General features: G+C 35.5%; 1 protein-coding gene across 2 annotated transcripts in view; it reads right to left on the bottom strand.

Moving 5' to 3' along the window:
- The window catches only part of LOC145674192 (ATPase WRNIP1-like), a 47,532-nt gene that overhangs the window by 9,446 nt on the left and 24,936 nt on the right, over window positions 1-13,150 (bottom strand). For both annotated transcript variants that reach the window (XM_081744025.1, XM_081744024.1), the window contains exons 3-6: window positions 9,876-10,073; window positions 9,380-9,609; window positions 4,557-4,734; window positions 1,769-1,952 (exon numbers count right to left, since the gene is read on the bottom strand). In XM_081744025.1, the coding sequence (XP_081600151.1) occupies window positions 1,769-1,952; window positions 4,557-4,734; window positions 9,380-9,609; window positions 9,876-10,073 (790 nt within the window). The remainder of the gene's footprint in view (window positions 1-1,768; window positions 1,953-4,556; window positions 4,735-9,379; window positions 9,610-9,875; window positions 10,074-13,150) is intronic.

Here is a 13,150-nt window from a genome sequence, read left to right as displayed (position 1 = left end):
AAAAGCAGATAACACAGCGTATTTGTATAATTCTTTTTTAGCACGCTTACAATATTAAAGCTGTGAAATAGACAAAGTATATTTAGAAGGACTTTCAAGTTTTTAAAAAACAAACAAAATTAAATGAAACAGAATTTTTATTCAAAGCAGATAACGAAAACGGTTATAAGCATATCATACTTTAAAAAAAAAAAAAAAAAGTTTCAACAGGTTGAAAAATACTCTAGTCACACTTAATATTGCAACACAGGCGACAAAGTTGGGCATACATAAAATGTAACAAACATGGTATATTAAAACAGCTTTAATATCCACCAGAAATACATTAAAGAATCTCACAGTTTCTGACAAATCAAAACAGAATACACACAGGTAATTCAAACCAGAATTAGACACAAGTCATCGATGCTTGAACAAAACTTTTACTTCTACGTACATAATTAAAAAAAAAATAAAATAAAATAAATAAATAAATAAATACAGTTTGAACTGAACAGCAAGATGAAAAGAAATTTACAAAACAGTTTATGAGAGATGAAATGAGAATAGAAAAATGTCGATGAAAGCTTGTAAAGAGTAAATTTCACTTAACGTTTACTCGTTATTAATTTTTAAATTTTACTTGTATTAAATGTTTTCTTGATTTGTAATACTATTAAGTTATCAATGATGTCTTTTTAAATAATATGGCACTTCGATCTTAACATTATATTCCCATACTAACCAATGAATACTATATACAAAATGTGTCAATACCAGTCGGTAAATGGTCCTGAAATGAAGAGTAAAGTAACCCGAAAAAGTACTTTGCTTCTCATCGAACTATGTAATGTTCTTCACCCTTCTTACGAATTATTTGTGAAAATTAGATTATCTTAATAAGATGCCGTGTTACGTGTACACCACGTAAAGGAGTTTGATTGTGAGACGCGATATCTTTTCAATTAACATGGAAACCGGAAGTGCTAGTTGATTTCTACCAACTCCGGTTTTAGTAAAGAGATTACAGTGAAGATCGAATATATTCTTGAAATGTTTAGTTGATTACAAAATCGATTCCAGAAAACGCGTCTCGTTGCCTCTTATCGTTTTTGCTCTAAGAAGATCAATATTGAAATCGAAAGTTGTAGTGAATTTCTAGCTTCTGGTTTTAGTTAAGGACAGAGATTAAGGACACCATGCACAAGAGGTGAACGCCCTACCGCTGAGCCACCGCAGCCCCAAACCCTCAGTAGAAATACGCTGAACTGTTTCATGGTGAATACCAACTTCACCAATAATTATGTACACTTTTTCCAATCAAGCGCACCAGATTGTCAGTTTCCACTACTAAAAGCGTCTTCATATTGTTTCTTCCTTCATGCAATCAAAACATACTCCCCACTCATTTTAATTCCCGTAAAGTCTTCACGGTGTTTCTTCCTTCACGTAATCGAAACATACTGCCCTATCATTTTCATTTCCGTAAATCCCTTCAGTATGGCATGTGCTTCTGCTCCTCCTCCCTCGTCTCCATTGTTTCTACCAATCTAAAACAGGAATTGATTTTGATCCTGTGATTCGTATGTCTTACATCAACATGTCCTTCTTCATACAAAACATACAAACTGTAAGCTCATCATTTAACGTGGTACTTTAGGGCATGGCCATACACAGATTATATTTATTCCTGCATCACACTTATTACAAGTTAATTTACGATAATAAAATACAAACTTATAAACTGAAAAATTAAATCAACTTTATTATTTTTAACGCTCTTCCTTACCGATATCTTCGCTTGCTGCTCTCACTAATCTCCGCGCAATGAATACTGGGTCTTCGCCACCTTCTAACATTCGAGTTAACCAATACAATGCTGCATTATCATCACTAGCTCTTATTGACTTATGTAAAGCTGAAATTGTATTGTAATGTTCTTCTCCCTTCTTATCGTACAGAAGATGCGATTTCTGCAATGAAATGGAATTGAAACGCAACTAAGCATGAGTTACTTCGTCAGAGTCTTAACTGATCAACGAAAACAATAGTTAATTCTAAAATACCTAATGGCATCGAGTTGAGTATATGTATTTTCAGAATTATAAATAATTAAATTTCACAGAAAAAAAAAAAAAAAAAAAACATATATAAAATCATTCGTAAGGGTTATTTAACTGAATTTACGAACTTACACTATGTATTGGATCACAACATATTGATGACACTTGGATCAACAGATCAACACTCCTCAACAGTTCAGGCAACTATTTCAACACAGGAAAACTTTATAATTTAAGAAAGATGCTGGTTACTGGTTTAAAGAACTTGTGGACAAGAAGGAACATACCCTTGGGACGCTGAATCGTTTGAAGAAAGAAAAAAAAACTTCATATCTCTTACCGTTTTTGCTCTGATACCATCGACAGATGGACGAACAAAGCCGTTCTATAAGACTTCCGACACTTACGCATAACATACTTAGGAAGTCTAAAATGTGAGGGCAACTGTTACCATTGATTATCTACCTACGAAAGAATTAACGCGTGACACAAAAACGACCTTGGTTACTCGTACAATACGAGATAATGTCCCTTCTTATGTCACAATGAAAAAAATGGGTAGCTCAATTTACGAGAGCAAAAGCCAGTATTGAAGATGATTTACGACCAGAAAGCCCAATGGAGAACTAATTCAGGAAAATAATGACTATGTCCAATGATATCTCATAAATGATTGCCGATCGACCATTAGGCAGATTGCTGAGACAGTGAGCGTATCAGTATCATCCAATATCTGGGAGTCTAAAAAATGAGAGCAAATGTTATTATTATCTCATCTTCCTACAAAAGATTTAGCGCGACTGACACAGGGAAGACCTAGTTACTTGTACACTACGTGATAATGTCCCTTCTTATGCAATAATGAAGAAATGCGCACCTCAGTTTACAAAAGAAAAAGCCAGTATTGAAGATGACCCTCCACCAGAAAGCCAATTGGAGGAATAACCCAGGAAAATATTAACAATGTCTAATAAGTCTCATAAATGACTGCCGATCGACCATCAAGCAGATTGCTGAGACAGTGAGCGTTGACAGTATGATCCAATATCTGGGATTGAAAAAGTTTAAGTGAGATCGGTGGCAAATGTTTAACCCCTGACCAAAAGCTGACAAGTGTAACATTTCAAGGAATAATCTTCAGCTTTTCCGCTCAAATCCAAATTCTTTTCTAACTCGATTCGTAACAGATGAGTCGTAGATCCACCATTACTAACTCCAGTCACAAAACACATTTCCAAACAATGGAAACACTCCTCATCAACCACCTCCAATGAATAACAAGTCAGTGCCCCCAGTAACGACGATGATAGTTACTGTTTTGGGGATTCAGAGGATGGTAATCTTCCAAAGGGAGTAAACAGAAACTGGAGACTAATATGCAGACTCCTACGAAACCTACTATCATATTTGGCAGAAGTCCCATGGTAAACTTAATGAAAGTCGTTTTCAATCAGAACAATGCTCCCAGCCATAAGTCATCGTCGCCAAGAACGAAATTTACGAATGAGGCTTCGAATATTCCCCTCCTACCTCATTCGTCCAATTTAGCACCTGACTTTCATTGTTTCCAAACCTCGAAAGTTGAAAAATTTCATTTTGACAAAGTCGTGCGTGTCACAGACATTATTTTAGACAGCTTCGACATTTTTTTTTATTTTTTAATAAATTATAATACTAGTGGTATAATCACACTTGAAACTTGGTGGCAAAGTGCCTTGAATTATCAGAGGACTATGCTGAAAAGTAACACTATACTTCAACTCTCAGATACTTCTTTTATAGTTAGGCCTAAAACTTTTGTAAGAACACTCGTATATGCAAGTAACAGATTAAATTCTTTATCTATGTCTGCTACACACAGCATTATTTAAATCAGTTCTAAATTGAGTTTAGTAATTGCGACTGTTTTCAACATATTTATAGTAAATCTAATTATGTAACAAATCGAAAATTATATTTATCAAAGACTAACTTATTCATATATGCCACATCATTAAACATTTCTGTTATTATCCTTTTATCTATTCGTATTCTTTCTGAATGATGACATTTTAAATTCAATGTTTCGCAGACCTCATATACTAAAGGAAACTGCTAATGTCTTGATAGAAAGTAAAATAATGCACCGGGAGAAATCACATAGTACATAATAGTTACCCCAAAGCTCATATCATTGGTCAGGCTGCAACATACAAATCTCGCTGTAAAATTCAATAATATCCCAGTGAATCACCATAACTCTCCAGAAATTACTTATACATACTCGCCTGACGAGACAGGAGGAAATCCATTAATATCGGAAGCTTCAACATTCAAATAATTACACAGAGATTGTCCAACGAGTGAGATTTGTATAACCAATTACTTAAAACATTCAATCTAAATCTGTTATTTTGTTTCTATTCTTCACTAAGCTTCATCAGCTCAAATTTTCATTAGTGGAATTTTTTTCTGTATATAATTTTTATATAACCTTCTTAATTGACCTTACATATTCTTTTGCTTTGAAAATACCTTTACGCCTTCCTTAATACTGTCCAAACTTATCACAAAAGGTCGTGAGCCTCTAGATGCTTTTTCGATCATTTCTTCTTGTGACTGAACTGCCATTTGTAAGCTATTCAACGCAATTCTTGCATCTCCATCGCAGATTTCGGCTAACCACTGGAGTGTAGCTTCTTCTATTAGCATTCTTTGAGGGAAAAAAAAGTTTAGAATGACAAATAGAAATAACTAACTATAATAATCTAAATCTTAAGTATTCGTATATACACTGAATGCTCACTGAATTACGACTATCCCTCTACACAAGAAAGTGTGGCTCACCGCCGAGCTGATTACATGACCACCCCGTCTGGTAGTATCGCAGAGAAAGAACACACTCCAGGCTACATGTTGGCAGACAGCACACTGTTATAATGGGAGGTGGATATCCTTTATCCGCATTTTAATAGGGCATGATTGTGGGTACCCGAGCAATAGGTGCTTCAATAACCCAAACAGCAATACTTGTCGGGTATGCCCGTTCTTGCGTAATGAAGGTATACAAGGAGTGGAAAGAAAATGGTACCGGTCTTCAAGAAACGGAAGTAGCGTAGGAACGGGGGCGTACGAAATTAAAAACGTGGGGCGAACGTCGCGCCAAACAGCTCGTGACAGCCGAATGAACCATCAGTATCCGGAAATTACATGACCAATACCCATATCCCATGCTACTATACGGCTTACACTGGCACCCATGCAGTTCCACAACAATGACCCACTCGTCACCCATTCCTTACGAGTCGTCACCAACGACTTCGTCGCGCTCAGGTACAGGAACACGCTAATTGGGTCTTGAACGATTTAAGAGGGGATGTGTTGGTACAATAAATTACGGTTTGTGCTACTCCTCTGGGACGGATGTGTACATGAGTGACGCCAACAGAAAGAAGCAATGGATCCCTCCTCGTGAAAGTGCGTACTGTACAGGCAGCTCAGGGCGGGGTTTGGGATGCTTCTGTTAGCATGTACTGAAACCGTTGGTGTGTATGGACCACAGCAAGATATCCGTTATGATCCGCAGGTGTTAGAGCATCACGTATACCTTACAATGCAAAACTTCTACCCACACAAAGACAGCATTTTCCAGGGCGACAATGCATGATGCCACCAAACGAAGACTTACTTGCCTGGCTTAAGAAACATTCCACGGAGCTGCGGCGTATGAATTGGACCTCTACGTCACCTGATCTTAATTCTATAGAACATATATGAGATGTTGCGGAATGAGCTCTTCGCCCCATGACTCCTGCTCCAACATCTATGTGCTTAATGTGGGATGCCACCACGAATATATATATGGTGTCAGATCCCCGTGGAAACTTATAGCAACAACCAGAATCCATGCCACGACGTGTTCAGGCCTCTTCTGAACAAAAAGTGGAACAAAATAGTGGTCACAATTCAGTGAGCATTCAGTGTAAGTAATGCATTCACATTCACAATAATTATCAGTAACTTCGCTACTTACAACTATTTCATACTAAGTTGGAACTTGTAACTATAAGTAAGTAGTCCGCGGTTGCTCAGTAGTAGAGCTTTTCCCTTTGGTGAACAGGGAGTCCTTGGTTCGATCCCAGCTCGTATTAAGTGAGCAACGTGATGAACAAACACCGTGTGCGTGGGTTTTCTCAGGGTTATTCCGTTTCCTCTCACTTTTCTTTATTCGATTACTTCATTCATTTCTTATCATCACCGTCTCATTTAGCCTAGTCGGCATAATCGTGGGACGTAAAATTTAAAAATTCCATTATTTCATTTTAGTAGTGTGTACTGACAAATAGAAACGTAATGATTAATATCCCAATATTTGTATGCGAAAGGTGATTTACAACATAAACAGTTATCTTCTCCGTTAAATATATATACAGGATGGACCATTTATCTTGATACGGCCCTGTAACTCAAACTAATTGATAAAAACGCTGAAATTCCGTAGCATGCAAATATTGACAGTGTTTGACACTCTGCAATACCACCAGTTAACAGTGTTGCCAACCCAATATAAAGTTATATTTTCTTCAAATGGCACTACGTCAGATAGTTACATATTTCAAATATACATGTTAAACAAAAACTTCCAATACTACACTTATTATTCAACATTACAAACTAGGATCTCAGACATCAAAATTCTGGAAATCTCTGTATCAGACAGTACCTGAGACGGATGGGACAATGCATACAAAGTGTCGAAAAATGATCATGATATGACGTATTTCGAATAAAAAGAAACAAAGGTTAAAACTAACTAACTCTATGGCCTATGGAACCCGGAGGTTCAATGCCACGTTCACAAAAGCTCTCCACTGACTTCTATCCTTAGCTAACTGCATCCAGTTTCTACTTTGTATTCCAATCTCTGCGAGATCCATCTTAATATTGTCCTCCCATCTGCGCCTAGGTCTTCCTAATGGTCGTTTTCCGATTGGTATTCCAGTCAAGACTTTGAAAGCGTTTCTACTTTCTTCCATTCTAGCTACATGACCCGCCCACCTAAGCCTCCTAGACTTGATGACCCTAACAATGTTGGGTAGACCATATAAATTATGTAGTTCCTCGTTATGAAGTTTCCGCCATTCCCCATTCCCGTTCCTCTTGGGTCCGAATATTCGTCTCAGGATCTTGTTCTCAAATATTTTCAGTCTATGTTCTTCCCTCAGAGTAAGTGACCATGCTTCGCAGCCATACAGAACAACAGGCATAATTATCGTTTTGTATATTTTAAGTTTCAAATTCCTCGACAGAATTCGCGACGACAAGAGATTTTGAACCGAATAATAACACGAATTCCCTGCTTTTAGTGGACATTTAATTTCTTCGTGAATATGATTTTCCTCTGTTAATATTGATCCTAGATATTTGAAACTATCCACTTTATCAAAAGTATTATTTAATATTTTAACGCATCCATAATTTGCTGTATTCCGGTCCCGACGCACTTCCATGTATTTAGTTTTTTCTACATTTACTTCTAAACCCATGTCCCTGCAAGAGTTTAATAAGATCTCTGCATTTCTTTCTATTGTTCTCCTATCATCCCCTATTAAATTTACATCATCAGCATATGCCATAACCTGGTGAATACCGTTCAACTGTAGGCCCTGATTGCTATCTTTGATTTTTCCTTATAGCGTATTCCAGAACGAAGTTAAATAATAATGGCGACAACGCATCTCCTTGTTTCAGGCCATTTTCGACGTAAAAGCTCGTGGACAAAAATTTTCCTACCCGGACTTTACTTTGGGATTCATTTAAACATATCTTAATTAATCTAATTAGCTTTCTCGGTATTCCAAGTTCTGTAAGAACGTTGTATAATGTTTCTCTCCTAACCGAGTCGTACAAAGGTTAAAAGTATCGACTTGTTTTTAAAAAAAGCTTTATTTTGAAAAATGGCTTAAGTATCACATCGAATCGCACGGAGGTTTTCAATACATGGAAAGACCATAATGTCATTTACAGCAATTTGATATCTCAAACCGTTCTGGAGATCTGAAAAACATGTACTGATTCGTATACTGCTTAAAATAGCGTATTTATGGGAATTTGTTGCTTTTCTTTGTTGCTATAACATTACAAAAAATTTTTCGTACATATAATACTAGCAGCGTTCACCCCGCTTCGCTGCGGTCACCCCGGAACGCAATAAACTTTGTTACTTAGATAATTTTTACTTTTTCGCTTTCAAGTGATATGATAAAAACCATAGAAGATTGCAGTAAATGTTAACATTATATCGCCTGTCATTTATGTTAACCCGCCCCGCTTCGCTGCGGTCACCCCCGAACGCAATAAACTTTGTTACTTAGATAATTTTTACTTTTTCGCTTTCAAGTGATATGATAAAAACCATTATAACGCCTGTCATGTATGTTAACCCGCCGAGTGACACGGTCATGCGGGTTGCATATAAATACGTTTATTTTTATACCTATGATGAACTAACAAAGGATTTGTACGTAATGGACACCTGAATGGTCAATTATCTCAAGACACTGGTAATTGAAAATTAAAGTGATATGATAAAAACCATCTAGGGTCCAAATCCTAATAACCCCCCAAAAATAAAAGAAATTGGTTCAGCCGTATTAGCGTGATGAGCGGACAAAGGATTTGTACGTTCTCTTTTATATATATAGATTAAGTTCTCTGTAACTGCTGTAAACGACATGATCTTTACGTCTATAGAAAACTGTCTACACGATTGAACGTGCTACTTATCCAAGTATTTTTTCGAGATAAAGTCTCTTGCAAAAATACAAATTTTCAATGCCGTGTAATGTTGTTCCTATTTATTCGAAAGACATCAGATCATGGCCATAGTATTCGACAACAAGGAACTGTGGATACTGTCCGTATCAGTTGCATTATTACTGATGTAGACTTCCAAAATTTTGGTGTTCGTAATATTGTAGTATCCTTAGTTTGTAACACTGAATAATGAATGTGGTATCGTTAATGTAGATTTGAAATAACTAATAACCTAATGTAGTGCAATTTAAAAAAAAAAAAAAAAAAAAAAAAACATATAACTTTAGATTTGGCTGGCTGGCAACAATGAAACTGGTGGTATTGTAGGTCATCAAACCAGTTATTCTAATATTAGTTTTCAGAATTAATCACTACGACAAATCTCTAAAAATCAGTCTAGCAATGAAACTTAATCAAACATACTGAACAAGAGGCAGGATATGTCTTGAAACTGTATGTGAAATTTAATTTTATGGATGTTTAAGTTTATATATCATTAATAATATGTATATCATTAATAATAAATTAGTTATAGTAATGACCTTGATTTCTTAACATTATCAGGAATTTTAGATTGGTTAGCAATGATTTTAGCTCCTATAGCTTCGGCAGCTCGATCTAGAATTATACGAAGATCGTCTACTCCTAACTTCTCCAAAACTATTACTCTACATCGACTTAGGAGAGCAGAATTGAGGCTAAATGAAGGGTTTTCGGTCGTCGCCCCAATAAGAATAATGGTTCCACTTTCCACATGTGGTAAGAATATATCCTAAAAGAAAAGAAAATCAATAATTATATAGATCATGAAATTCATTGATGGTAACATGTAAGTTTGGTTCAAAGAAAAACCGAAGTCTACTCCCTCCTTTTTCACTTGCTCTTTCATTTAGGAAAAGATAAAAGAAAAGAACTTAGATTTTTTTCTTTTCATACTATTGAAATTTGTAACTCACAACTGAAAACTTTAGTACTTTTATGGTAAAATTAAACCGATTTTTAAAAAAGAAAAAAAAAAATACTCTAATACAGTTATACCTGTTGTAATTTGTTGAAGCGATGAATTTCATCCATGAAAAGAATAGTTCTTCTTTTGAAGGCAGTCAATTCATTCTTAGCCACTTTTACAACTTCCTTTACGTCATTCACACCGGACATTGTTGCAGATAGTTTGACAAATCTTAAGTTTTGACTCCTTGATTTTGACTGTTTTGCTATGATATGTGCTAATGTTGTCTGGAACAAACAAAAAATATACATATATATATATATATATATTAAAGAATATACACAGAAATCTCTGTATGCATAAAATTTTCTTGGGGTAGGGAGTTAATCAAATATAAAGGGACTGCACTGGGACAATATTTTAGCATATTGGCAATAGTAATTTAATCTTTCTTAGATCGGGGAAGGGGAAGGAGGGAGATTGGTCAACTCGGGGAAACGAAGGCCTCTAAATGTATACGCTGTTTATCCCTGTCGTTATTTATGGAATTCCCTATTGTGGTTCTAACAAGGAGAAAGCAGACTTTGGTAAATGAACTTCGGGGCCATCCTTCGCGAGGTAGTAGTGGACATTCAAAGTGTTAATATCACAAACTGGGAGAGAGCAATAGCCAGAAATAGATTAGAAAATGCGTCTTAATATTTCCGACCCGCCGCATAAATGATACGACGCGTCAAGTTATCAAGTGACGGCCTAGCAGAGTGAAGAGCATTATGACTCACGTGCAAAGGGTCTCGGGTTCGATTCCCGATCGAGTCAGCTTTGGTTTTCGCTTTTGCCAATAAGTAGGCATTTGTAATAGGTTAAATATTAATTCACCATATGTTTATAATGCATAAAACAATAGAAATGTTCAAATCAGTTGTAACACTTTTCAATGTTAACTAGCAACAAAATGTAACCTATTCCATAAATATATGATATCACAACTTATATTATGGTTACCACAATCGTTATGTAAAACAAAAATGTTCTTGACGCTTCTTGTCTATTTCTGTGGACAGTGTGCGAATTACAAGGGGGATGAAGGGGGAAAATCTCCTTTGGCTATAGCATATATAAAATATTCCCAAAGGCGATTTCCCACTCTTCTTCCTTTACTCTTCATAGGTAAAGACACGAAGCATCAAGAACATTTTTACATAACGACATAGTATAACTCGTGGTATTTACCAAAGTCTGCTTTCTCCTTGTAAGTCATATATAAATTTATTTCTTCTAACTTCTCCTTAGATGATGTACTAAATTTGAAATGTTACTAATTTTTTCTAGACAATATAGGTGGATTATCAAACTAATATTAAACGGATTCGCACCTCACAGAGTTCTAGACATTATAACCATATTCTAAAAAATACTAACTGGAGAAATCTCAAGTTAGTATCTTGCAATAAGAAAAAATTCAAAAAATCTAATAATCGATGGATGACCAACTTATTTCGGAATGAAAATCATTTTACTTCCAGGATAACTTTTAATTCCAACACTTTCTAGTAGCTGAACTGTTATGAAACCCAAATTTTATTATCTCATTTTCTTAAATTTGTTTGAAAAAAATGAACGAGTGATTGTCGTTTCATAGTCGTGAAACTATGGTAGATTTCCAAACTATGCGAACCCAATATTGAAACAGATCTGTAACTTCCGATTACAATAGAGGGATACAGATAGAGAATGAATTCTAAAATAAAGTTCAAGTAGGAAAATTTTTGTCCACGAGCTTTCACGTCAAGAATGGCCTGAAACTAGGAGATGCGTTCTCGCCATTATTATTCAACTCTGTCCTGGAGTATGCTATACGGAAAATCAAACATAGCAATCAGAGCCTAGAGTTGAATGGTATCCACTAGGCTATGGCATATGCTGATGATGTAAATTTAACAGGATATGATAGAACAATAGAAAGAAATGCAGAGGCCTTATTAAACGCTTGTAGGGACATGGGTTTAGAAGTAAATGCAGAGAAAACTAAATACATGGAAGTGCGTCGGGATTGTAGTACGGCAAATGATGGATGTGTTAAAATATCAAATAATATTTTTGATAAAGTGGATACTTTCAAATATCTAGGATCAGTATTAACAGACGAAAACCATATTTATGAAGAAATTAAATGTCGACTAAAAGCTGGGAATTCGTGTTATTATTCAGTTCAAAATCTCTTTTCGTTGCGAATTCTGTCTAGGAATTTGAAGCTTGAAATATATAAAACGATAATTATGCATGTTGTTCTGTATGGTTGCGAAACATGGTCGCTAACTCTAAGAGACGAACATAGATTGAAAGTATTTGAGAACAAGATCCTGAGACGAATATTCGGACCTAAGAGGAACGGGAATGGGGAATGGGGGAAACTTCGTAACGAGGAACTACATAATGTATACGGTTTACCAAACATTGTTAGGGTCATCAAATCTAGGTGGGCAGGTCACGTAGCCAGAATGGAAGAAAGTAGGAACGCTTTTAAAGTTTTAACTGGAAGACCAATCGGAAAACGAACATTAGGAAGATCTAGGCGCAGATGGGAGAACAATATTAAGATGGATCTCGCAGAAATAGGAATACAAAATAGAAACTGGATCCAGTTGGCTAACGATGGAAGTCAGTGGAAAGTTTAGTGAAGACGGCATTGAACATCCGGGTTCCATAGGCTACAGAATTAGTTAGATAAAACTTATTCTTAGCACTCTGAATCTACAGCAGAAAGCCATTACTCACTATATTTTATAGTTTGGGAAACTCAATTAAATCTGAAATTCCTATTGTCGCTACCTCTTACCGTTTCTGCTCTATAGAGATGAATATTTAAACCGGAAGCAGTAAATTTCTACCATTTCCGGTCCTAGTAGAGGTTCCGATAGCAAATTATTATTGGACTTTGTCTAATGGTAGTAGTGGATTATTTCTGTCTTGGTCACATGTTCTGAAAACCTTTTTTTTTTTTTGGCAATATGGCCGCCAAGGTCAAAGGTCGCCAAAAACTTACTCTATATCAGAAATATTCAAATATATTTAAAATGGTTGAGGGTTTTTTTTTTTTTTTTTTTTTTTGAAAAATAGCCTTCCACAAAAGTTGTTCAGAATTAAATTTCCAGCAAATTCATTATTTTTACTTTTTTTGTCCAGTGACGTAACGTGATCAAAAATTTAGGGGGCACTATTTCCTAAACTATTTATTTATTTATCGACACAACAGGCATTACTGCCCAATTGCAGTGTCTACATATAGTACATAATTTTAAAATTGATACGATTAAAATTGAATAATACATAATTACATAATACAAAATGTTGAATTAAAATA

The sequence above is a fragment of the Thermobia domestica genome, chromosome 2 (genome assembly GCF_964235325.1).
Source record: "Thermobia domestica chromosome 2, izTheDome1.hap1.1, whole genome shotgun sequence".
Lineage (NCBI taxonomy): Eukaryota > Metazoa > Arthropoda > Insecta > Zygentoma > Lepismatidae > Thermobia > Thermobia domestica.
Note: the sequence above shows the minus strand (reverse complement) of the source record. Positions and strands in the feature narration are given on the sequence as shown.